Source organism: Girardinichthys multiradiatus, chromosome Y (genome assembly GCF_021462225.1).
Source record: "Girardinichthys multiradiatus isolate DD_20200921_A chromosome Y, DD_fGirMul_XY1, whole genome shotgun sequence".
In the NCBI taxonomy this organism is placed as follows: domain Eukaryota; kingdom Metazoa; phylum Chordata; class Actinopteri; order Cyprinodontiformes; family Goodeidae; genus Girardinichthys; species Girardinichthys multiradiatus.
In genome coordinates, this window is record NC_061818.1 from 30131945 (window position 1) to 30159742 (window position 27798).

Sequence of the window (27798 nt, forward strand, 5' to 3'; positions counted from 1 at the left end):
TACTGTAATGACAACAAAACAAACAAAAAAAACCAAGTCTTGACACTTTTACTGTGCAGTACAAGCAATATTTTATTTTCCACCTTTTAAAAAATATGAAGCTAAAACAGAGTTAACAGGTTTGGTGTGATGAAGAGTGGAAGTAACATAAAACTGTTTCTGCTTTTAATTTAATAAACTTCACAAATGCAAAAAGAATCCCTGTAAATGTACGCTTACAAAACCTGTTTTATTTACCTTTCACATGTAATTCTGAGGTACTTTTTCACAGATTATTAAATGGAAAGTCTTAAGCAACTAACTAATGAACCAAATTATACTTTCTATTTATTATAATTACATTAGAAATCAAATGCAATATATTGCCTAAAATATGCAACATGAAATGAATGTTTAGTGGTTACATTCGACACTTAAATTTCAAGATTTTCACTTCTTTAAAAGGGGTTTTTAATGCATTATGCAAAAAGTTATTAATTTATCCAGGAATTATTACTCTGCTTGCTTTAATGTTTTAGGGGAGAATCTTTCATCTGCAAGAGACTCTGGAATACTGAGAAAGAATGACATTATTTTAAGTCAGACAGGAAGATGCAGTTAAGTTGTTGCTTCCATATGAAGCACCTTCATGGATTCAGAGATTACTGAGCTGGTGTCAATTTGTCCATAGATGCCAACCAAAAAAGCCTTGTGGAGCAAAATATCTGCATGCTCTGTAAAGAAAACAGACAACATAGTTTATTGCAGTCACAATTTGCTTCAACGACTGGCTGCTTTGGGTTTTACCCCTTACATACAGAAAGGGGCGATCAGCAATACTTTACTGTAATATGACTTTTAACCTATTACCTTGACAGAGAAGAACGTATTCTGGAAGATTCCTTAGAGCAGTCTGTACCACGTCAAAGTTACCGCTCCCGATACAGTACATGAAAGTTGGCAGGAAGTCCGTCGCCAAGCTACAGTACAAAAAACAAAACAAAATTTACTCAAAGTAAACCTAAAAAACAGCAGCAATTGTGATTTTATTTCATGCAATGCAAAACATTTATTGTTCAAACCGACCTGGGATTATTCTGAATGCAGCGCAGGGCCAGGCTGAAGGCCATGTTCCGACTCAAATCCTCAGACGAGGTCATGAGTCTCTGCAGGTCATTCTGCAAGCAGCCACACAAAGTTGTGATTGGCAGGTTATATACAATGACATGTATTAAACTTGACTTTTTCTTGTGACTCACAGTGAAATACTGTATGATTTCTGGACTCCTCCTTGACTTCTCATCCACTTCTGTCAACACTTCCAGCACATCTGCGGCAGATGGTTAAAAAAAAAAAAAAATCACCTTGTTAGTCATTACAGATGAAAACAGTTCATGTGCAGGTGAACCCGCTGCAGCAGTACGTTACCTACCCTCCACTGCTTCTCCTTTTGACATCTTTTTCAAGTACATTGTCATGTCTGCAGCGCTCAGTGTAAATGAAGCAGATATGTTGACCAGAGGCAGAGAGCCGGTAGATAAGTCATCTGCAATATAAGTAGAAAAAGATCATTCAGGAAAATGTACGAGCTTCTTTAAAAACTGCAGGCAAGTGGGAACAAAAAGAGCAGGAAAATCACTGTAAAGATGCTTAGAATGTTTAAAAATGTATAAATATTTAACTCTTTAGGGTTAAAAAATAAACTATCTGCACTGAGAAGGCTTACAAATCCAAAGGTACTCACCATCTCTATCTTCTGTTGTGACATCTGCAGAGGAGCTTTTCACTGGCAAAGTGAGTCCAGCTAGCAGAGATTTTAGCTGGACCAGATCTGGATTTTCTGCACACAGACTCCTAAAAAAGACAAGAAGCGGAACATGTTTTCCTAAAGATCTCCAGCAGTTTGTGCAACAATCAACTTATATCTGTAAGAGACTCTTCGGACTTACTGTAAGATGTCAGAGTGCTTTTGTAAATAAGGAATGGCAGCTGCAGCATCATGTGTTATGTACTTCTGTGTAAACTGCAGAAACTTATTGATGAAGATCAGCGGAGAACGACTCCTCTGAAAGTTCTACAAAATAAAAAGGTAACATAAAATGTTCCCTTGTGCTTCATTGAAATAAGTTGTGTTTAAATTAATTTAAGAGGAAAATCCTTTGAGCACCTGAAGAACTTTCATAAAGGACAGAAGGCAGTCTTGAAGCGCCCTCTGGTGGTCACTGTGGAAAACAAGTGGTTGCAGGAGCTCCAGGATGGCCAGCACATTGCTAAAGAAGGTCATGTGGTTTTGCTGCCGGAACTCCTGCATGTTTAAGTGAATGCGACCATGTAGGAGTCCTGCAATCATGGGGAGGTGTCTGTAAGAAAAAGGGGACAGAAGTGATCAGTCACCATTTACAAAAGCTGCAAAAGCAGTAAAAAAATCAAGACGATTGCAAAACAAATAAAACAAAGACTAATTACCGTATTTTCCGCACTATAAGGCGCACTTAAAAACCTTTAATTTTTTCAAAAAATGACAGTGCGCCTTGTAATCCGGAGCACCTTATATATGGATCAATTGGTTAATTGGTTGATCCATACTGGTTGTACACGGCGCGCTGTCAAAATGTTTCAGTACGACTGGTAAACTACAAAGCCGCACCGCTTGCAGCATTACGGCTACCGTAGTCAGGGGTGTCGCCGAAGTAATAGCGGTAAACACCTGTACTGTGCTTACTCCTAGTACAACACCACTTGTGTGTGTATTTGAATGTACTGTTGCAGGAATTGCCTGAACTATATGTGATTAGAAGCTCAGTGTATGGGGTGTATGTTTCGTGTGTGTGTATGGAAGATGTTGACATTACTCCTCCGGACAGAGGTGGCGCTGTGTGCTGCCGTAGCTGAGAATCAAGAGTGAAGGAGTGACGTCGGTATTATTGTGTGTGTGGGGTGGGTAGAGACGGCGACCGGAGCAGCGGTGTATGAGTCTGTAAGCCCTGTGTTTTTACGTGCTGCAAAGTCATTAAAAAGAACCCCGAATCTCGTCAACAACTCAGTGTTTTGATGCTGTTTCTTCATGCTCAACTCAGCAACGTATGAGTGAGGGAGTTAACCCCGAGGAAACTAGTAACTTCGGCCCTGGAGAAAGCGTCTTCCCTGTGTCATCAGACTACGGTCAGGGGACAGAAACAGGAAAGGTTAACAGTACTAACGTTTGATTTAGTGCATCAAACTGTTTCTTTTACATGTTTACTGAATCAGGGAAAAGTTCCCTTTCACATTTAAACTAACGTTTGATTTCAACTTCAACTTCATAGACTCCAATGCATTCCTAACGTGCGGTTGGCTCTATTCAATAGAATTCTATGTAGAGGAGACCTTACCATGAGAGTGAATGGAGTTATCAGAACGCTGGTTTGTAGTGTATTAATAAAGTTTGACTGACTGACTTATCTGACTGTTTTGTTGACATTCTCTTTAGCACAGCTCCATCTAGTGGATGCATAACGCAACCCCAGTCAAACGTTTGACTGCAGTAGCTTCTATTCTATGCGCCTTATAATCCGGTGCGCCCTATATATGAAAAAAGTTCTAAAATAGGCCATTCATTGAAGGTGCGCCTTATAATCTGGTGCGCCTTATAGTGCGGAAAATACGGTACTGTTTTTTTTTTTTTTACTTACCTGAGTAAAAGAACAGGATGAGACACAGCCAGTCTCCTACAGGCTAGGTTGGCATCAGAGACACGACCCTCAACAGACTTTGAGTCTCCGACATCAGCGAGCAGTGTGACAAGGCGATGAACCAGTACATCCAGCTGAGAAACATAACATTGCAAAGCATTTCTGGTGCAGTACTGTGGTTAAAAATGGACACAAGAAGCATTCAACAAACAGAAGAACATAGAGTTACACCAACCAGTATTGTATATATTTTTAGAAGTACATATCTTGCCTTCTGCAGTGTATATTAGACTTAATGTATCATATCTCTATTTTAAGAGAAAACCTTAAAAGCCTTATTTTTTTTATCCTACTGTGGAGTATGGTAGCCCAGCATGAGCACCTCAATTTCGTTGTACCCTCAGACTATTCTATTCTAACCAGGCTTCGACTGGTTGATTAAGATTCTTGATTTTCTTTAATGTCTGACCTGCTGATTCAGATGTTCTTTGTACCGACCACAACACATAATTCATTCCATTATTAGGGTTGTAATCTCGAATCAAGCAGAAGTTGAAGGGTTCTAAAAGTAATTGATGATGTTGACTATAATAACCCCATTGATGTGTATATTTGTAGGTAAAAACAAATTTTTATGATTTTTTCTATTTAGCGTGACTATTAAGCTGGTGAAAAAATAAACTAAAGTAAAATATCTTTCCAGGAAATTATGTTTAGGTTAATTGACCCATTAATAGCGGTTAAATTTAGGGGATTACCATAAGTATTTTTTTCACAAGCCCTCTCTGATTTGCTCTATTCTCAACTGAGCAGAGGTGGAGGTTATGACTTCCAAGTTTTGTGTCACAATGCATAATGCAAAGTCTTTTCTACTTAGGAAAACAAACATAGAACAAAACGGCCGAGAAAACTGTTGAATCTGTGGCATATGAGGCAGGAGTGATGTTTTTACCTTGCAGCTGCTACCGTCTGCAGCCCCGCCACTGCTGAACGTGTCTCCAGGCAGGGTTACGTGCTGGATGACCTCAGGGAAGTGTAGATAGATTTGCAGCAGCAGGTTCTGGCACCACTTACTCATTGCACTTCAAGAAAAAAAACAAAAAAATGTAGCTAAATACAGAAACCTGTCTGCTACATTTAAAAGACAAAAACAAACAACTTAGTACAAAAGTAACCAAAAATTGTGACCTTTATGTGGTTTAGTTACGATGAACTGAAGTTGACAATCAACGCCAAAGCTAGAAAATCTAAGTCAGATTTATGCTATTGATGTACTGACATCTCAAAACAGTAAAGAAAAGAAAAAAAGAAAAAAAACATGTTCAATTTTCCTAGTTTTATTCAGGTTTAACTTTAAAATTAACTTTCATCAGATCTAAAGTTCCAGAGGTCAGGAAGCACTGCAAAGCTAACGTTTTGTTTCTGTCCGCTAACAATAATAATAAAGCAACATTAATACAAGCTATGATCATAAATAGCATAATGTAATTCAAAGGTATTTACATTTAAGTCACTGCAGCGCCACCAAATCCTCTTACTGGATAAGGCTCTTCTCAGACTCGCACGATGCGGTCTCTGCTAACTGAGGAGTTTATTACGGTCGTGCTTTAAAGCAAATCACAGCGACCTTGAACAAGAGTAAAGGGTTTGCTGGTTGTCAACTGTTTGGGTGTAATTGGAATAAACACCAGCTTATCTGTCAGAAAGCTCTCCCAATAAGAATGCCTTACATACCCTCAAATGCTGAGGCAACACAAGACCAAAACCTCTTTACTTTCGGTGTATTTATACTGCCATGTTTTCACTCGCAAGTATTTTACCAGAAAGCTTAGTGCTACTTAAAATACTGTAATACTGAAGCAAATTTTGCCTGACCTTGGCCAAAGTTTCCTCATTAAAGGGGTTTAATAAGCAGAGACATATTCATGAAAGGAGGGTTTGCCTCCACAAAGAGTTGCACCCCTGATCTCTGACAGCTCAGTCGGAGCAGGAATTCACAACACGGTCAAGTTTGGAGCTCCAGCCTTAATCCTCTTGCCTTCATTATAATACACTGAGCTTTTAAAGAGATCACAGTACAGACGACTTGTGCTGGTTTTAATTTCACACCAATAGACCTAATTATCGAGTTCTCCCTGGTCCAAAGCATTGTGCGTGACAAGGGGAGTCTAAGAAGTTCATCTCCACAGAAAAGGAAAATCTGGTGCAATTTAGCAAAGTCTATCAGTGCAACATAGGAAAATAAAACATTCAGGGGCTGATCTATTAAAGGTTTGCATGTTTAAAAACACGTGCAAACTTGACAGCACGTGTACAAAGCTGATCTAGCCACCAGGTGCACCGAGCATTGCGTCTGTCAAATTTCCATTTAGTGTGTTTGCCCTCATGAACATGCAGAACATATGTCGATTATCAAAATGTGCTAAATACTAAATACTATGTCATCATTTACTCATCATGTGATTTATCAATCGTGAAACTTATTGCGGTCAGTTTTTTTTTCTTTGTTTTTTGCGGATCTGAAAGGCAGGTGCGAACTGGCACAGCGTTTCGAACACATGTCTGCAGAAATAAAAATGAGTAGAGACATATCATCTATCCAGTGATTTGGAGCAAGTTGCAACTCTGCATGTTGTTGCGTCTGGATCATTCTAGCGCACCATCACTTTATGGCACAACACCGTTGTCTGGATTGCACTGCAGGAGCGCTTCTACAGGTCCTTCTCAAAATATTAGCATATTGTGATAAAGTTCATTATTTTCCATAATGTCATGATGAAAATTTAACATTCATATATTTTAGATTCATTGCACACTAACTGAAATATTTCAGGTCTTTTATTGTCTTAATACGGATGATTTTGGCATACAGCTCATGAAAACCCAAAATTCCTATCTCACAAAATTAGCATATTTCATCCGACCAATAAAAGAAAAGTGTTTTTAATACAAAAAACGTCAACCTTCAAATAATCATGTACAGTTATGCACTCAATACTTGGTCGGGAATCCTTTGGCAGAAATGACTGCTTCAATGCGGCGTGGCATGGAGGCAATCAGCCTGTGGCACTGCTGAGGTCTTATGGAGGCCCAGGATGCTTCGATAGCGGCCTTTAGCTCATCCAGAGTGTTGGGTCTTGAGTCTCTCAACGTTCTCTTCACAATATCCCACAGATTCTCTATGGGGTTCAGGTCAGGAGAGTTGGCAGGCCAATTGAGCACAGTGATACCATGGTCAGTAAACCATTTACCAGTGGTTTTGGCACTGTGAGCAGGTGCCAGGTCGTGCTGAAAAATGAAATCTTCATCTCCATAAAGCTTTTCAGCAGATGGAAGCATGAAGTGCTCCAAAATCTCCTGATAGCTAGCTGCATTGACCCTGCCCTTGATAAAACACAGTGGACCAACACCAGCAGCTGACACGGCACCCCAGACCATCACTGACTGTGGGTACTTGACACTGGACTTCTGGCATTTTGGCATTTCCTTCTCCCCAGTCTTCCTCCAGAATCTGGCACCTTGATTTCTGAATGACATGCAGAATTTGCTTTCATCCGAAAAAAGTACTTTGGACCACTGAGCAACAGTCCAGTGCTGCTTCTCTGTAGCCCAGGTCTGGCGCTTCTGCCGCTGTTTCTGGTTCAAAAGTGGCTTGACCTGGGGAATGCGGCACCTGTAGCCCATTTCCTGCACACGCCTGTGCACGGTGGCTCTGGATGTTTCTACTCCAGACTCAGTCCACTGCTTCCGCAGGTCCCCCAAGGTCTGGAATCGGCCCTTCTCCACAATCTTCCTCAGGGTCCGGTCACCTCTTCTCGTTGTGCAGCGTTTTCTGCCACACTTTTTCCTTCCCACAGACTTCCCACTGAGGTGCCTTGATACAGCACTCTGGGAACAGCCTATTCGTTCAGAAATGTCTTTCTGTGTCTTACCCTCTTGCTTGAGGGTGTCAATAGTGGCCTTCTGGACAGCAGTCAGGTCGGCAGTCTTACCCATGATTGGGGTTTTGAGTGATGAACCAGGCTGGGAGTTTTAAAGGCCTCAGGAATCTTTTGCAGGTGTTTAGAGTTAACTCGTTGATTCAGATGATTAGGTTCATAGCTCGTTTAGAGACCCTTTTAATGATATGCTAATTTTGTGAGATAGGAATTTTGGGTTTTCATGAGCTGTATGCCAAAATCATCCGTATTAAGACAATAAAAGACCTGAAATATTTCAGTTAGTGTGCAATGAATCTAAAATATATGAATGTTAAATTTTCATCATGACATTATGGAAAATAATGAACTTTATCACAATATGCTAATATTTTGAGAAGGACCTGTATATAGCCCAGAAAAGGTGTCCCAGATTATAGTGGTCTGCAGCATGTTCCACAACATATTCACATTAAAAAACGGTCTCACACACACCTGAAAGAATCGGGTGCGTGCCTGAGAGATTTTTTTTATGTTTTATTTCCTTCAGTCTCCCTTCTGGGATTCCAGAAACACTGATCCTGTCTGTCTCATGCTAGTCAGAGGAGAAGCGTGGCAGCTGCAGTCGTTCGGTCCTGCGCTCAACACTGGGGCCAGTTCAGGCCCAGTGCACTCAAAGAAATGCCCAATAAATGTCAAAACACTTTTAGCTGGAATTGATGGCAAAGAGGACCATTTTCTCATCCAGGGCAAAAGGGCAGGTGCTTGAACACCATTAGGGGTATATCTGTACACATGCCTAAATGTGTCCAAACTCTCCACGGTGACAGCCAGTAGCACACCCAAAATCCTAATTTAAATAGGACTGTCCACACTACTTTTCATCTGTTATCTACTGTGCACGGAATCTTAGATCCCCCACAACACGTCCATTAATGGCACATGCATTTTTTTGTTTGCGCAATAAATTAAGAGCTCCTTATTTGGGATCTTCGTAGATTAGGCCCTTAGTATTTTTTGTGGATATTTTGAGGAAATGATATGACGTGAATGAATGATCAAGCACTGATAAACATAATCAGTGAAGCAAAGCCACTATTCTGTAAACAGTCTAACAATCTTCACCACTACACCAGTATGCAAGGCATGAGTTTGTATGCATGGTTGTCCTGTGTCTCTGTGTTGCCCTGTGATGGACAGGAGATCTGTCCAGGGTGTACCCCGCCTCCCGCCCAGTGTCTGCTGGAGATCGGCACCAGCTCCCCGCGACCCTGCAAGGACATTCGGGTATAGATAATGGATGGATGGACTGTTTATTGGAGCTAAAGCAACTGGATTATTAAGATAAAATGAAAAAAACATTCCAAACTGAATTACATTTAACCATAAAGCGTTTGAGCTGGTATGGGACTGCAGTAGAGCTGCATATCTTGGTCAATCTCATGATTCCCCTTCAATTCTGTTCAATTGAAGCATTTAGACGTGGTAAAGACAACTTGATGTTCAAACTGTGCATTAGGTGACTTAAGTGACTGAGGTGGTATGGTAGTTGATACAGACAGGCTGGTCTGTGTATTTCAGAAACTCTATTCCTCTGGTATTTTCACACACAACCCTCTCTCAGAATTACAGAGATTGGTCTGAAAAAATGAAAAATATTCAGTGAGCAGATGCTGAGGATGTTAATGCCTGGTTGATGTCAGGCTGGTTCGTGATGACACAAAAGTAGCAGTATCTCAAATAATCACTTGTTAAAACTCAAGAGTAGTAAATTCCATCTCTGTACGTACAACATGGTACACTTTGAAGCAGATGCGCTACAGGCTCAGAAAACCCCACCTTGGACAACTCCTTTCAGCTAAGAATGAAGAACAGAGGCTACAACTAGCGCAGGCTCAGTGAAATTGGACGACTATACTTTAGAAACATTTCCTTGTTCGTTGAAAATTGATTTCAGCTACAACATTGCGGTGGTAGGATCAGATTTTAGAGTAAACATTAAAGCATTGATCCATCCTGCCTTGTATCAGTGGTTTAGCGTGGGTGGTGTAATGTGTGGGGGATGTTTTCTTGGCCCACTCTAGGCTCCTCAACACCACAGTCCATCCTTTTATCACCAAGTGTACTCACTTTTAAAGACTACATCCAGCAGGATGATGCACCATGTCACAAAACTCAAATAATTTCAAACTGATTCCTTAAACATGACAATGAGTTCACTGAACTCCAAGGGCCTCCACAGTCACCAGATCTGAATCCGTTAGAGAACTTTCGGGATGTGGTGGATGTTGCGTCATGGATCGGAACTATGTGATGCTACTATGTCCATATGGACCAAAACATTGTGAAATTACCTTACAGCTGTGCTTCTCCAGGCCATATTACCCTCCATTTACATTTTTTATCAATGTTAAATTATTTAGTGAATATTAGTAAGTAATTACTTTTTCCGTTTATTTTTGACACCAAATCACCTTCTTCTTTCATTATTTAATGGCAGTTGGATACTATGTTGCTGAGCTAGTCGTGCAGCTTCATTTTTGCGATTGAAAAGACCAATCGATGATGCACATTAAGAATGTTTAACATTCACATTGCGATGTATTTAAGAATTGGGAAAATGCCATAGGTTTTGTCTTCAACCTTAATTGCAGAAATGATTTGCAACGGAGCTCCCAGTGGATGTAAACACCCCAGAAATCGGAGTACGGCCATCGTCTTTAAATCCTTTCACTGTAATCATCAAACCCACAGTGAATGAACTCTGGAGCAGTTTGTGGTGTGAATGTGAGCCGCCATCAGTCCGACACAGCTAACAGGTGGACGCTGCAAGCTTGAGTTAAATGTCTTCCTGTAACCAGGTATGCAATGCATTGTGGGATGCGGTAGAATCAAAACAAACTAATAAAAAAGGCTCTGCATCTTTTTCTTAAAGCATAAAGCCTATGCAACTTTTCAAGATCTATACTCACACTAATGAGTACATTAAATTCTCAGTGGCTCAGAACACAGCATCTGCTTCCTGTATTTACATTCGGTACTCCCACCCCAGACACATCTGACCAATAAACAACCTGAATATTTTCACATGGTTTTTAGTGAAAGGTTTTGGATTTCTCTGTGTATAAAGGAACTGAACCACAACAAAAGGTTACAAGGTAACAAACTCATCAACTGATTCGGACCAAAGTAAATTAAAGTAAAGTAACAACAGGAGTGAAAACACCTTTAATAAGGAAATAAAAACCTACCTGTCATCCCACTTCATTGTGCAGTTAATGAGGTATTCTGATACTTTCTTGATGTTTTCAAGGGATCCATCACAGTAGGAGTGAAGGAGGGGGAGTCTGGATTGGATAAGGGAACAGGAGGCCTGGTCCAGGACACTTTTATCATCACTGGGTGAGTTGACACTACTGAGCTTTGACTCTGACAAGATCAGGTCCACTAGGCTGATGAGCTCCTCAGAGCTCAGTCGCAGTACAAACTTCTCGGTTTTCTTCTGTAAAAGCAAATAGAAAAGCATTAGAGTTGTCAACCTCACAAGATCTACATTTATCTCAGAATCGGAATCAGCTTTATTGCCAAGTTTGTACAGACAAACAAGGAATTTGACTCCAGTACACGTTGCTTTCATTAAAAAATATCTTTTAAAATGTACATATATACACAATTGACTTTACAGCAGAATATATGACATCAGTCTAAGTATGCATGGTGTTGTTCTGGACTGTCAAGTGTTCATCAGAGAAACAGCCTGGGGAAAGAAACAGTCTCTGTGGTGGCTGGTTTTAGCAGACAGCGCTCTGTACCGCCGACCGGAAGGTAAAAGCCTAAACAGTTTGTGTGCATGGTGTGTGGGGTCTGCAGAGATTTTAGCTGCCCTTTTCCGGACCCTAGACCTGTATAAGTCCTGGGTGGAGGGAAGGACAGCCCTGGTGATTCTCTCTGCAGCCCTGATTGTTTGTTGCAGTCTGGACCTGTCCTGTTTAGTGGATGAGCGAAACCACAGACAGGACAGACTGAATTATTCAATTCAATTCAAAAATACTTTATTAATCCCAAAGAGAAATAAAATGTTGTTATAGCTCATATTATGAAGGTTTCCTCAAAGAGCCGTTGTAGATGCTGATTGCTGTGGGCAGGAAGGATCTCCTGTAGCGCTCCGTCTTACAGCAGATCTGAAGAAGCCTCTGACTGAAGACACTCTGTTGTTGTAGGACAGTCTCATGAAGAGGATGCTCAGGGTTTTCCTTAATGTTCTTCATTTTATGAAGAATCCGTCTTTCCACAATGATCTCCAGAGGTTCCAGAGGAGTCCCCAGAACAGAGCCAGCCTTTTTTATCAGCTTGTTGAGCTTTTTTAAGTCCCTGGTTCTGATGCTGCTTCCCCAGGAGCTGATGGTAGAAGAGATCACACTTTCCACAACAGACTTATAGAAGATATGCAGCATCTTGCTGCAAACACCAAAGGACCTAAGCTTCCTCAAGAAGTACAGTCTGCTCTGTCCCTTCTTGTAGATGGCTTCACAGTTGCATCTCCACTCTAGTCTGTTGTCCAGGTGAACACCAAGGTATTTATACTCCTCCACCACCTCCACTTCTTCTCCCATGATGGAAATAGTTTTTTACTTATTTCTGTTTCTCTTAAAATCTACAATCATCTCCTTTGTTTTAGTCACGTTCAAAATGAGATGATTGTTTCCACACCATGCCACATTATGGCAGTGTAGAAGATGACCAGCAGCTCCTGTGGAAGGTTGTACTTTTGGAATTGCCTTAGGAAGTACAGTCTCTGCTGGGCATTCTTACGAACAATGTCTATGTGTGAGGACCATCTCAGGTTTCGAGAAATGGTGGTTCCTAGGAACCCGCAGTGGTCCACAGCAGACACAGTGTTGTTGATCTCATATTATCTCACTTTTCAGTAGAAACTATAAGATGTCAACAGGGCAGTGTGAATATAATACTTTAATGTTACCTGAGGGATCTTCTGGTCACGTCCTTGCCAGATGCGTGGAATGTGACTACATGCCCAGAGGAAGTCGAGGGCTGATGATGGATCCAGTCTGACAAAAACAAACAAAACAAAACAAAAACAGTTATTTTGTAATGTAGTATAAATTATTAAACTGCGAATAATATTGCAGATAAAATGTACTTGTAGTCTCTGTGCTTGCTGAGCAGAGCACTGATGCACGGCAGCAAGGTAGACCAGTTGGACTGGTGAGTAAGCAAGGCCAAAAGATAAGGTCTGTAGGCCGGGGTGCCCCGTGCCTAAGACAAACGAAAAAGGGATCATTAATGCAGCAAATTTTTCTCTCATTTCACCAAAGGAGGAAAAGTTCCTGCAGAAGTTTTATGTTACCTTGTTGAGGGCAAAAAGCAGTTTCTGCTGCATGTCCGGGCACACCGAGGTAACTTCAGGGTCAAGATGCTCCAGCCAATCAACCAGCAGCCCGGAGTTTAGTCCTGACTTTGTTACCTCAGAATCGCTGTGGAAGGGTCAAACAGAAGAGTTAGACCCTAAACTTTGCTTGCCTTCAAATTCGGGCTCAGAGCCTTACGTGCAGCTTGAAATATATATTACAATAAATTAAATACATTTTGTTTGCAACAACCAAAGAATATAAACTAATAATCCTAGATGGTCTTGGTTGCCTTCAATTTGGAATTCAGCCCAAAAAATAAAAAAGATGAAACAAAATTAAGGTGTCTAAAGATTATTCTATTCATCCAATGACTATAACCTTTTGTTTGTAACTTTTAAAATCTACCACTGCTTAATAAGGTCAAGCTATTTCTCAGTTTGCACCTGCCTTCACTGAATCGACTGATAGAAATTGGAGATTTGTGTTCATATGAGTATCCGCATGGCTAAACGCACTGAGAGAACATCCTGCAAAGCTTCAAAATGACATCCTGAATTACAAGTTTAAAATAGCTTCCTGTATCCTCTCTGCTTGTAAAAACAACCGTTGCTCAGTGGTCCAAAGTACTTTTTTCGGATGAAAGCAAATTCTGCATGTCATTCGGAAATCAAGGTGCCAGAGTCTGGAGGAAGACTGGGGAGAAGGAAATGCCAAAATGCCAGAGGTCCAGTGTCAAGTACCCACAGTCAGTGATGGTCTGGGGTGCCGTGTCAGCTGCTGGTGTTGGTCCACTGTGTTTTATCAAGGGCAGGGTCAATGCAGCTAGCTATCAGGAGATTTTGGAGCACTTCATGCTTCCATCTGCTGAAAAGCTTTATGGAGATGAAGATTTCATTTTTCAGCACGACCTGGCACCTGCTCACAGTGCCAAAACCACTGGTAAATGGTTTACTGACCATGGTATCACTGTGCTCAATTGGCCTGCCAACTCTCCTGACCTGAACCCCATAGAGAATCTGTGGGATATTGTGAAGAGAACGTTGAGAGACTCAAGACCCAACACTCTGGATGAGCTAAAGGCCGCTATCGAAGCATCCTGGGCCTCCATAAGACCTCAGCAGTGCCACAGGCTGATTGCCTCCATGCCACGCCGCATTGAAGCAGTCATTTCTGCAAAAGGATTCCCGACCAAGTATTGAGTGCATAACTGTACATGATTATTTGAAGGTTGACGTTTTTTGTATTAAAAACACTTTTCTTTTATTGGTCGGATGAAATATGCTAATTTTGTGAGATAGGAATTTTGGGTTTTCATGAGCTGTATGCCAAAATCATCCATATTAAGACAATAAAAGACCTGAAATATTTCAGTTAGTGTGCAATGAATCTAAAATATATGAATGTTACATTTTAATCATGACATTATGGAAAATAATGAACTTTATCACAATATGTTAATTTTTTGAGAAGGACCTGTACATAAACTTTTCTCAAACAAAGTTAAAGGGTTAAATAATTAAAGTACTCACCTCTTTGTATCCGATTCCTTTTTCACTGTTCGCTCCTCACTTTCCTGAAGGAGCAGGGATATCACCATGGCAACAGGCCCAGCAGCCCCATTCTGAGTACCGACGGTCATCAGCAGAGACAGTAGCTCCTCCAAATATGGCGACTTAAACTCCATCAATCCTTGTAACACTGGCGTAAAAAGAACATATTTGTTAAATCTGACAAAAGCTTCAGTTTCTAAGCCTAAACAAACACTGTTTAAGCTTAGAAACTGAAGCAGTCTGAGACCCAATTAGGCTGCAGCTTTGCTTTCTTCTATTAATTATCATTATTATTATTATAATGATAACTTTTCCTTGAAAATATTAGTAGGCCTCAAATATTTGAGCATTATTTTTGCACAGTGACCAGTTGTAGGAATTATCCACAGACCCCAGTAACTCTTTTGTTCCTCAGCTCCAGTGATACCTTTGCCAATGAGCTCAGCTTCAGCATTGCATCTTTCTCCAGCCTTCAGCATTGTCATGACAGCTCTTAGTGGCACCTCAGGGTCTCTGCGAAACGCCAAAGCCTCGGCCAGATGTATGAAAGCTGTACGCACTGCAAACCATTGGCACACCCATCAAGTCATTCGCGCAAACATTAATCCACAAGCATATGACAAACAGTTAAAGATTCTCACCGTCACTGTGTCGTTGTATGTGAGTGCTCTGACCGGCGAAGGACTTGAGAAGGGACTTCAGAGGTCCGGCCTCCACAGTTGGGTTGTCTAACCACATTGACATCTCATCGACGACTTTTAGGAATAGCGAGGAGAAAGCAAGGTCCTGGGATACAAGACGCTGCAACGGTACGAGATAAAACACAATCAGACAGAAACAATATATCCAAATACATAACAAAACAGGGAAAACAGTTAAGCGCCACCTGCTTGTGACTTTCACCTGATACAGATGAAGCTGGCGCATTAGAGGACAAGAGAGAACATGGCTGCGGTGCATTGATATGACAATAAGCCCTGCATGGGTGGAAGTGAGCAGGGTTGCGATAGCCTGCAGGAGACGAAAGGCCATGCCCCCCTGCTGAATCTGCCCTTGCCTGGCCCGCATCAGTTCCTTAGCCAAGGCCTGCTGCAGGGCGAGAGAGAGCTGACTGGGAGGAGGCCCATGCCAATGAGGGTCCACCTTTATGGGGAAAATCTGGGATGGAAGAAAAAAAAACAGGTCAGATTTATAAACATGCTTAAGTACTACATAAGCAACAAACAAGAAATAAATAGTAGCTAAAAAGGTTGATTAGAAAACCAAAAGAAATAAGGACCTGAAGCAACATGCCAGTGAGATCATCCTCAGGCCCGACTGATGGAAGTTGAGTGGTTGCTCTCATTTTTACAGAGCTGTGAGGTGTTTCCAAGGTAACCTTTGCCTTACTAGTTTCCAATGAATCTGCCATAAACAAAAGTATTCAAGTATCAGGAAACCTACACATTTTCTTTCTAATTTTTAACTCGTGATTTATAAATAACTGTATTAAATTATGTACAAGTATAATGACATAATAATGTTTTGCTTATAAAACTTAAAGCATTATGGATATTCTGTTCAGTATTAGTAGAAACCGTACATCAGCAAGAATCTGGAAGATGAAGTAACTGACCTCTTTGTGAAGGAAGGGAAGAGCTAAGCAGAGAATGGAAAGTGTGCCCCCCAGTGGCACCTCGCTCATGCTGCACCTCAACCAAATGAGCCATGTAATCTGTTGATGAGGAAATAAGAAATTATGATGATTTTAAACATAGGCTTAGATAATGTTTCAAAAGACGAATATCTGCAGAAAAGCCTACGTTTGTCCATGATGTTTTGCTCCAGACTTTCTGGATCATGAGAGACAGCCTGATCCAGGTACTGCAGGAGTTTACTCATGCTTGAGACGGGAATGCCAAAAGACTGAACAAACAGCAGCAGCTGCTGAGGCTCCAAGTCCTGTAAAGCTAAGGAATACAAGTTGTTTGGTTCATTTAAAAAAAGACTTACTCATAGAAGGTATTTTTTAGGTATAGTAGGACTTTGTACCTGCATCTACTAATCGAGAGACCTCTGAACGGATCATCCTCAGCTTCAACCAGTCCGGCAGCAGTAGAGCCTCCTCTGAGGTGTCAACCAGGAAAGCAGTAGGCAGAGGTTTCTTTTCAGGAAACCAGATGCTCAAGAGAGCAAAAAAATCACTCTCTCCTATAGAAAAAACAAAGGATATTCATGTTCTTCAAGCTTCTTCAACAAAGCAACCCTAAAGTAAACAGGACTACCTTTGGGTGGTCCCAGTGTCAGCAAGATGACCATTGCATGGACCACAAGAATGTGCATCGTAGCCGTCTCCCCTGTGGTCCAGCGGAGGAACACTTGGTCCTGAGACTCTGACTGGGATGGAAAATAAAAATAAAAAAACAAACCTTGAGATCTTTTACAAAGCTTAAACCAAAGTAAGGAGGTTCACTTAGTGGTAATTGTTCATCTCACCCAGCTGTACAGATCCTCGCCCTCCTTAGTCTTCCTCATCCTTTTGATGTAGGTAGAAAAAATAGTGAGGAAAGCAGATAGCACTGCATTAGATTCAGGTCTGCTAGAGTGTTTGGAAAACAAATTGTTCATGATGGTGGATCGCTCCACGATCAGACGGGCAATGTCCTGTATGAAGAAAGACAGCGAGAAAAAAAATCGTTTAGCACCGATTTGGGCAAAAAACTGGAAGTAAGATAAGATCTAAGCAACTTGCTTTGATTACCAGTGCAAGGTCGTTATGAGCTGCCTGCTCCTCAATGGGAGCATGCTGGGAAAGGTAGATGAGGTATGCACTGATGGTCTGTGGATCTGTTTCCATGTGAATGGCCTTTAAGCAGAAACATTTTTAACTCTTACAAAAAGGTTTCACACATGATTCAAGTGTGTGATGGCTCACTGCTGAGACAGACTGACCTGCTGCAAGGCGGTTGAAGTCATGCCCCGGACGCTGTCAAATAAGGGGAGCTTTGGGAGGTCCTGCAGCAGCCACTGGTAACCAGGGAGAAGCTCAGCATCTGCAGAGTCTTCCTCCATGGGCTGCTCTCGCTCCTCTCCATCTTTTAAGCCTCCTTCACTCAGCACCAAAGATAAACCCTGCATATACATAAGTACATTATATAAACTCACTGTGTTCTCATGACACAATGTGACTAGCAGAAGGTTTTTATTGGCTTTAAGTATGGTACCTTCATGGCTAGGACTCTAGAAGCAGCTTGGGAAGAGCTGAGACGGCGCAGGAAGTAATCCAGAACTTCACAGGTTGTCTGTTCGTCAGCTTTAGAGCCCAAGAGAAGATCCTGGAGTCGCCCAAGTAACTGCCTCTGCTTTTGTTGTCGCTAAGAGAACAAAGTCAAGAGCACTTAAGAGTCTGTATTTGGTATAATCCAGCATGCATTAACTTTAATTCAGGATAGTCATTAAATAAAAGAAAACATACTTGTCTCTTTTTAGCTTTCTGCTCTTTGCTCTCTGCATCTTCGTCATCCTCCACTGGCAGGCCGTCATCTGCAGCATCGTGCAAGAGAAATTCACACAGACACTGTACTGGAAGCACATCCAGGGACCCCTCACTGGACTGGACCAAGTCGGCTAACCAGGGCATGGACTGAGAGGATGCCTTTAAAAGATTAAAAAACAGTTAAAGGACTTCCACAAAGAACTTCAACATGTAGATAAAACACATTTTCCCCTATCTAATCCTTAGAATAGCGGCTGAACATCTATGATCACAATGACAAGAACAGAAGGTTTTGATTTCAGTGGTATCAAGGTAATATTGAACAGTTGTGTTCATGACCGTCACCTGTCTCTGGATGATGTTGAGCAGGAAGTCAGGGCTGCGGCTGCGACAGAGGAGATGACCGAGACGGAGAGACTGGTTGAGGCTTTTCACCTGCTCCTGGACCTGAGGAGGAGGCCGACGCGGAGGACCCCTGAACACAAAAACGCACACATTACGGATTTCATAAGAAAAAAGTTTTAAAATCAGGATCTCTTAACATCTTACTGTGGGTCCAGGCTGGTAAGCTGAGACAGCAGCAAGCTGTTGCTCTCTGTGATGGTCTGTTTAGTAGAGGCAGCTGCCAAATGGCTCTCAAAGGCCAAAATCTCCTGCTTCTCTCGTTGGGAGATTTGCAACTCCCTGTTGATCATTTCTGTCTTTGTGTCCTCGTCAGCGATGGTACATGGCGGGTACGTGTAGTTACTGTGAAATAAAATAGTTTTAGTTGTTGTTCACATGAAAATGGTGTTATTACCATTCACAAGCGTTACTTACTTTGTCATTACCATCTCCATAAGCATTTTTAGTGTAGGATAACCATCCCAGGCAGCCGAGCCTGAGGAGAAAAAATGTTGGAACATAATATTTACAAAAACATAACTTCAATGTGTGATAAATCAAACTAGTGCTTGACTGTAAAGAAGAAGGAAAAAGAAACATAGTTTAAAATTCCTTACAAATAAAAATCTAAACAGTGTGGTGTATTCAGCAGAGTTGAGAGCAACTCATTGTATTTCAAGTCACAAGTAAGTCTCAAGTCTTTCCACAGAAGTCTCGAGTTAAGTCCCCTAGAAAAGGCGTGAAAGTCCAAAGTTGAATCCAAAGTCAGGGCATGCAAGTCTCGGTTCAAGTCGAAGTCCTACATTTTTAATTTCCGGTCGTAAACAAGTCATTTGACCAAATATGTAATTTGATCAGAGTAATAATAATAATAATAAAGGGTGCCAGAACAACCAGAAAGAGGAAGTGAACTTCAACATTATCTCAAACTCAGTGCTGATATTGCTTTTTACAGTAAATATTACCTGAAACAAAAATAAATCCAGTAAACTAAGCGATCTCTTCCATTATGACAAATAAAAATTTCTTCACAACATAAAAATATTTTCATGTTAACCACCTGCAACAGTAAAAAACCGCTTCTACAATATTATATGAGTAACATCAGCTGTGCTGCTGCCTGCTAGCTTGGATGCCCTGACTGTGTTTGTGGTTCAGGCTCAAAGCACAGAGGCCGTAGGTGTTAAGTTAACATTAAGCATACATTTATATATTAGCACAAATTCAGTTTTTGGCCCACACGTTTTCTTCACTCAAATGTATCTCTTGATTAAATTATATTCTGTGCAAGCAAATAAAATGATATATACATTTTCTCTGTTGTGTAAATTGGGATTCTCAGAATTGACTAAAACCTGGCAGGAAATAATAAATCCAACAAAAGAACAAGAACTCAAGAAGAACATAAGTGACAGTAAAATACAAAAGATCATTTGAATAAAAATATTTTATGTTTCTTCTAAAAAAACAAACAAAAAAAACACTCCCATTATAACTTTAAGAAAGACATCTCAGTTGCTCTCTGTCTTAAAACATTTGGCACTGGGTCTCTCATCCAAAACAATGCACACAGATTTAGGGCAGCTCTGGCCTCCCGTAAGGCATGTTTATACAACCGCTGGCAGTAGTTGTGTCACTTAAAGGCCTTAGCATTATGGTGCAGAGATATGCTGCATAGTAGCATACTTGTTGTTTGGGTGATGCGTAGCTTTTTTACACCTCCCTGATAGCCCGGAATGTCATGACCTCTCCATCCCCATCAGGGTCTTCGCTGTCACCATAGGACCCAGAAGAAAAACATGTAAACAGCACGGTAGATGCAGCGTGCAGGATGTTGGTGTACTGGGCTCGATCGCATGTCTGTTGCAGTTCCACAGTTGCATGCCAGGAGCTTTTCCATAGTAATGCACAAATCTGTTTATTGTAAGATATCAAGTCTTTTCAGCTTACAAGGTTCAATTTATAAGTCATTGGTCTGACTCGATTCTAAGTCACACCACTGGTATTCACCGTCCTTTACTGTGATACCCTAAATCAAATCAACTGCACCAGTATAATTTAATTTAAGTATAAATGCAGCTGTTCTTTGAAGGTCTCTGAGAAGCTGCAGAGATAAATAGCAAAGGTGGGAGAATTTGTTGATAGAACAGATATATTAGCCATGCACTCCATAAATCTGGCCTTTATGGAAAAATGCCGAAGTTATTGTTGAAGTGAAGCCATAAGAAACACTGTAGCGGACGCAACAAAAACATAGGTGAATGTGTTCTGGTCAGATGAGACAAAAAATGAACTTTCGGGCCTACGGTGTTATTTGCAAAGGAAATCCAACATTTCATGTCAACCTGAAAACAGCATCCCCATAGTGACACATGGTGGCGGCAGCATCATGCTGTGGGGATATTTTTCATGGAAAGCTGGTCTGAGATGATGGGAAGATTGATGGAACAAAATACTGCAATACCAGAACAAAACCTGTACAGGCTGTGAAAGGTTTAAAGTTCAAGGATGAATACTTTGCGTGGCACTATATGTATGTCATTACTTTACCTATTTTTTGAGGATTAAAGGCAGCCACCACAAGTAACAGGAGCCATGCCTTCCAATAGAGCGTCGATATTGCCAAATTAGGCGGTTGGTACCTTAAACAATAAGAGTCACGAGTTATTTTTAGATTGTATGACCCAGTGTTTGTCTTTAAAAGCCATTAGAAGACCATTGTCTTACCCTGCTGGCAGCTGAATGTTCTCTGGGTGGTGGTATGTGCACAGATTCAGCACAGCATCAATTAGCTGGATTCTCTCCACTCTCAGGACTTCTAGATCTATTCAATAGAAAACCAGATAAACACTACTTAACTAACTTCTAAAGATAAAACATGAATGAAGGAGTTCCCTCTTGGAAGAAGTCGGGCAGTGCATTAAGATGAGGTACAAGTGTTTAAAGAAATGTCCAAACATTTTGCCATAGCGTAAAATAAACAAATCTGTGACTGTGATTGTAAACCGCGACAGCTGGAGCAGATCCTCACACACCATCAGATTGAACTGCAGCCGCTCTCTTGACCAGGTGATCTGCGAGCTCCATGGCGTCGGCTGGCCCCAGGGGCAAATCACGGGACAGCCCGATGACCAGGATGCGCATCAGAGTGTCCTCGAGCAGCGGCACCTCAGAGCAAAGGCGAAGGAAGAAACTGAGGAACAGGAAAAAAAAAACATTAAAGCCATTGAAGACAGTTTGAAAACAAAATAGGTTTAACGTAACCTCACTTTCTGTCACTTTCTGGAGGCCAGTTGTCCCACTTGTAATAGGTCTCAGGCTGCTCGGTGAAAAGCACTTTGTGAAGGCTGCATGCGAGGAGATAAAGTAATAGAAACATAACTAACGTGCAGAGCTAGTTTGACAGTAAACATGTCAGACAGCTTTATACTCACCAGTGAACATAGTCTTTGGCACCCACTTTGCTGATTGTAGGGACCACAGTGTGAAGCCACCACACGGCGTCTCTCTGGATGGAAGCAATCTGATTCTGGAAAGACCTCAGAACTTCTAGATCTGAAAAAACAATTTTTGGTTCAACAAAAAGCTAATTACATATTATCAATCCATCACTATAACACTTCTCATACTTTTTTTCTCCCCTTTGTCCCATGCAATGCCAGCTTCCTTAACTTGAGCAGTGATGCCCAACATCATGGAGACTGTGAGTAAATCCGTCACCTGGATCACAAAGCGCTCCTACAGAGAGGGATTAAAACGAACAGCTCTATATCAAGTTTAAAGAAATAAAGCAAACAGCTGAAGTGAAGCAAAGCGGGGTAACCTTCATGTCTGCTTACTTTGAACTCCATGTCTACATAGGTCGCCTCTTTTCTCTCCTGCATCAAACCGAAGCAAAACGACTGGAAATTGATCTCATGCTTTGTCTGTTTGATGATCTCTCTGAGCAAAGCTCTAGAGGCTCGCAAGTAATCGTCCTTATTGGTTAGCAAGTCCTGGAACACCATCGCCAAGAACTGTAGATGCAACAACAAGAAAGTAAAATCACTTAGAGAAACAACACTTAAACTGATAGGAAAAAATGTGGAGGAGAGGAAATCTCCAGGGTCTCTGCTCCAGTTTGCATTTTTATTACATTTTAAAGCAATGCATTTATGGCAGACATTTCTATATACTGGCCAGGTTTAAGATAGACATGGAAACTGAAAACAACAGGAAGTGAGTAGATAAAAAAACATTGATATGTGGATGAATGGATGGAAGCCTATGTTTGCTTTAGAGTATTAGGCATAGAAAAATGTCTAGAAATACAAATATTTTTCTGTACTTTATTTTATTCCATACTTCTCCAGACCTACAAAATAATTAAATAAAATTCTACAGATTTTCTGGCCTCGTAGGAACCCTGAATGTATGTTCACATTAATCTAAATGAGTCCAACTTCACCTTTGGTGCTTGCTCTGGGCTGTGCTGCAGCACTGTGTGCAGAACCTGCATATTGTTGGGATTCCTGGCATTAGAAAGCTCGTTGAAAATCACCAGCTTCACCATCGTGCCCAAATTGTCTCTATGTGCATTTAGCAGCTCTCTGGAAAGGAGCATCCAAAGCACATGTTAACAAAGGCAGAAATGTTCTATAACAGGACCGATGTATGACAGCATTTAGTTACACACACCTGACACACAGCATGTAGTGGTTCAGAAGGACTTTAGGCTTCAGCCTGATCTTGATGAGGCTAGAGATCACCTCCATGTCGTCTGCTCCGTGTGTGCTGCAGTTCATGCACAATGACATGAGGAGATCCTGAGCGGGTCGAGTCAGCTGTGCACACAAAATAAAAAAATTCTGCAGTCAGCCGTCATGCATGAACATGGGGAGTCTTGATTATGTTGGCACTATACATACAGAAATGGTTTTAGCCTTTATATTCCTCTTTTATCATAACGGACATTACAGTAAAACTTTCTACTTTACCAATAATAATAGATCATATAATATTTACATATATATAGCATATATAGAGCAAGTTAAATGGCCCTAGCACTATTTTAAAGTGATCAAAATAACAGCACCACAAATTAAATCTTCAAAGCAAATAATGATCACATTTAAACCTGGGAGATTTTATGCCATTAGGCTTATTTTTAAAAAAAAAATCAAAACTCATTTTGCATAAGACAATATCCAGCATTTGTGTGAACTTCTCACCTTTGGGTTCTGGAGCCACATCTCCAACCTCTGCACAGCCAGAAGACGTGCCTCTTTGTAGCCACATGTTGCTGTGAGCAGACGCAACAGATTTCGGGAGACATTGTCCATTGGTTGCCTGCGGTTCAGCTGATCCCTTAAGACGTCAAGCACATAGTCCTCCACACTCTCTGCCAGTTCCTCATACCTATAAAATGACAAATGACCAGAAAAAAAATCCACAGGAATTAAAGAGATTTTTGAAAGATTTTTTTTCAGTTCATTTCAATTGCAAATATCTAAATAAAACAAACAAAAACAGGCATCTACCATTTAAATCCAGCTACACACGTGGACAAAATTGTTGGTACCCCTCGGTTAATGAAAGAAAAACCCACAATGGTCACAGGAAAAACTTGAATCTCGCAAAGGTAATAATGAATAAAAAATCTATGAAAATGAAAGTCAGATATTGCTTTTCAAACATGCTTCAACAGAATTATTTGAAAAAATAAACTCATGAAACCGGCTTGGACAAAAATAATGGTACCCCTGAAAATAATGTGGCCAAAGGGGCATGTTAAATCAAGGTGTGTCCATTAATTAGCATCACAGGTGTCTACATTCTTGTAATCAGTCAGTGGGCCTATATATAGGGCTACAGGTCATCACTGTGTTGTTTGGTGACATGGTACCACACTCAACATGGACCAGAGGAAGCGAAGGAAAGAGTTGTCTCAAGAGATTAGAAAGAAAATTATAAACAAGCGTGTTAAAGGTAAAGGTTATAAGACCATCTCCAAGCAGCTTCATGTTTCTGTGACCACAGTTGCACATATTATTCAGAAATTTAAGATCCATGGGACTGTAGCCAACCTCCCTGGACGTGGCCGCAGGAGGAAAACTGATGACAAAACAAAGAAACAGATAATACGAACGGTAACAAAAGAGCCCAAAAAAACTTCTAAAGAGATTAAAGGTGAACTTCAAGCTCCAGGAACATCAGTGTCAGATCGCACCATCCGATGTTGTTTGAGGCAAAGTGGACTTAATGGGAGACAACCAAGGAGACCATTGTTGAAAATAAATCATAAAAAAAAGCCAGACTGGGATTTGCCAATTTACATGTTGACAAGCCACAAAGCTTCTGGGACAATGTCTTATGGACAAATGAGACAAAAATTGAACTTTTTGGCACATCAGCTCTATTTTCACAGATGGAAAAATGAAGCATATGAAGAGAAGAACACCATCCCTACTGTGAAACATGGAGGAGGCTCTGTTATGTTCTGGGGCTGCTTTGCTACATCTGGCACAGGGTCTCTTGAATCTGTGCAGGGTATAATGAAATCTCAAGACTATCAAGGGATTCTAGAGAGAAATGTGCTGCCTAGTGTCAGAAAGCTTGGTCTCAGTTGTAGGTCATGGGTCTTGCAACAGGATAATGACCCAAAACACGCAGCTAAAAACACCCAAGAACGGTAAGAGGAAAACATTGGACTATTCTGAAGTGGCCTTCTATGACACCTGACCTGAATCCTATTGAGCATCTTTGGAAGGAGCTGAAACATGCCGTCTGAAAAAGGCATCCTTCAAACCTGAGACAACTGGAGCAGTTCGCTCATGAGGAGTGGGCCAGAATACCTGCTGAGAGGTGCAGAAGTCTCATAGACAGTTATAGGAATCGTTTGATTGCAGTGATTACCTCAAAAGGTTGTGCAACAAAACATCAAGTTAAATGTACCATAATTTTTGTCCAGGCCTGTTTCATGAGTTTATTTTTTTAAATAATTCTGTTGAAGCATGTTTGAAAAACAATGTCTGACTTTCATTTGTTCATTTTCATATAATTTTTATTCATTATTACCTTTGTCAGATTCAAGTTATTTCTGTGACCGTTGTGTGTTTTTCTTTCATTAACCGAGGGGCACCAACAATGTTGTCCACGTGTGTAAATGAGATCAGTACTGGAAGAAATCATACCTTGGGCTAATTTGGCCTTCATCCTCGGGACTAAGTTTCTCTTCTGCTATCAGTAGTTCAGTCTGACTGTCATCTTCATCTGGTGTTGATGGATGAGGGCTGTTACCTAGTAAATCCAAAAGCAAAAGACAAGATCAGCACTCAGGTAAAAAGCCACAGCTGTGACTAAATCAGGGCATATTTACAGCATACTCCACCTGCACTGAGATCCCCAGCAGTGCGACCACTGTCGGCCTGCAGCAGCATACTCTTGGGTGGCATCTTTGTAGCAAAAGCCGTCTGGATGTTATCAACAAAAGTCTTACAGTGGGAGCTGTCAACCCATATCCTTTCTCCAAGCGAGTCTTCAATGTAAACCTAAAAAAATGCAATCAATATGATCACGTGCAATCACACTTTATGCAAGATAGAAATTACTTATATTTTGCCTATTTTAATTTTCCAAATGTTCTTACTTTGACAAAGATCTCTGGCCAGTTCTCATCCTCCTCATAGGCTGCCATGAGCAAATTGCACGCCAGAACTGACACCAGGCTGTTGCCTTTTGCCTTAAAGTTGATGGAAGCGTCCCGACGCAGGAGGCTACACAATGCCTGGTGACGACGTAGACAGGTCAATAGTAACCAAGATTTAGTCCAAATTTAACAATTGTAAGATTAATTTACTGAAAAAGAATTTATCTTTATAATTAGATTATTTTGAAAGTCTAACTCTGGATTAATTGAATGTGTTTGCTATGTTGGTGACAATGTTATATTACATTAAAGGGAATTGTGTAATTTTAACATGTCAACAAATCTCAAATTTGATTCATTTAATCTCAGTTGAATTTGAAAATCGCATATGATTTTATTACTACTACTTTAGAATCAGTGGTTCTCTGGACAATGCCTCACCTCAATAATTCCCTGGGTAGCAAAGACATTGGGCTTGATTTTGGCCAGAAACATAAGGCTGAGGTACAGAGTGATATCCGGTTTGGCTCTGTTCATCTTCAGTTGTCTCACTGCTCCACACAGCAATCCCTCCACACGATCATCATTTCCCTCTGACTCTGCAGCTTCAATCTCATCCAGCAGGACAGCTGGAGACACTGCACACACATGGAGCAATCTATTATTAACAGAAGGATTTTAGCAGTTTAATTGTCAGATTATGTAGTGACACAAGACAGGTGGTGTACCTTCAATTGGTACCACTGAAGGCTCCTTTATTGAGGGTGATATAGCCCTCTTATCTACTGCTGCAACATCTGCAAGGCGTCCCAGAGCACTGACAGGAGGTGTAGTGGCTAATTTGGGTCTCTTGGTTAGGGTAGACAAACCAGATGAGGAAGGTAGAGTGGAGGAAGTCTCTCTCTTACGGTCAGCAGGTAAACCTGTTGATGCTGGCTTTAGGAGGACAGGAGGTGCTTTGGGCTCTCCTGTCTGGCTCTTTGAGCCCAGAGCGATGAAATCCCCTGGTGGAGGATGGCCTGAGAAAGAATGATAGCACATTTATTGTGTATAATTTACATGAGTAAGACTGAGGCTGGCTTTTTAGATTTTCCTACCTGATGGTTTTGCAGCACTAGGGCGCCTCAGTGTTGTAGGTTTTGGACGATTCATCTTTATGGACAGGTGCAAGAACTCAAACAGCAGGATGAGATAATGACATTATTTAGCTTTGAGGAGCCTGCAAATGATCAAACAATAATGACAAAAACGCAAACGATTGTGTTACAGATTAAAAATTACAAGCCATTTATTTCAGTCTCATTATGCACCCTTCACACTCCGTATAACATCAATACTACACACATTAGTAACAAAGTAACAAAACATGGCTAAAGCTAGTTAGTTTAGCAACTTAAGCTAACGTAACGGGCTAACGTTTTAGCATCAACGACAATTACAGTTAGTTTTTCTCTACCCTGAAACCAGAAAGACATTCAGAAAATATACACGCTAAATAAAAATGATTAACAGTGACACGAAAACAACATGTCTTCATAAAACATACAAATTACCGTCTCAACAAAGATACCCAGAGGTGTGAGCAATGATGGCTTCTTCTGTTATTGTTTTGCAAACAATAAAATTACTTACACCGCCATCATCCGTCAGGTGGTGTCACGACAGCAAAGTGGGGCTGAACTGAATTTGGCTTCTCTTTTAATAATCTTTACTGTTAGAAATATTTATTATGATATGATAATGATAATAGCTGCTTTACGTTTACGCTGAAATACTTAACGCAAAACGTAAAGGCTAGAACCGCTAAAAGTGTGCTGTTGAAT

At 40.9% G+C, this 27798-nt stretch overlaps 1 protein-coding gene across 1 annotated transcript; it reads right to left on the minus strand.

Annotated features, from left to right (window-relative positions):
* Nucleotides 1–54: 54 nt before the first annotated feature.
* On the minus strand, nt 55–27661 carry LOC124865061 (integrator complex subunit 1-like). Its single transcript, XM_047360068.1, has 48 exons — nt 27529–27661; nt 27073–27194; nt 26704–26994; nt 26417–26613; nt 25976–26113; nt 25718–25877; nt 25521–25626; nt 23559–23745; nt 23026–23171; nt 22796–22937; nt 22188–22364; nt 21978–22086; nt 21783–21903; nt 21618–21695; nt 21384–21541; nt 21076–21172; nt 20899–20990; nt 18784–18844; nt 18514–18711; nt 18310–18439; nt 17944–18123; nt 17693–17842; nt 17421–17600; nt 17230–17334; nt 16965–17132; nt 16754–16865; nt 16521–16679; nt 16292–16438; nt 16105–16203; nt 15769–15893; nt 15393–15647; nt 15131–15290; nt 14917–15048; nt 14469–14637; nt 12936–13062; nt 12729–12844; nt 12549–12636; nt 10819–11069; nt 4603–4732; nt 3651–3784; nt 2147–2339; nt 1929–2053; nt 1724–1833; nt 1412–1525; nt 1239–1309; nt 1066–1157; nt 850–959; nt 55–713 (listed from the first exon to the last, which is right to left on the minus strand). The coding sequence occupies exons 2-48, from the start codon at nt 27125–27127 to the stop codon at nt 598–600; spliced, it is 6561 nt and encodes a 2186-aa protein (XP_047216024.1). The 5' UTR covers nt 27128–27194; nt 27529–27661; the 3' UTR covers nt 55–597.
* Between the last annotated feature and the right edge of the window lie 137 nt (nt 27662–27798).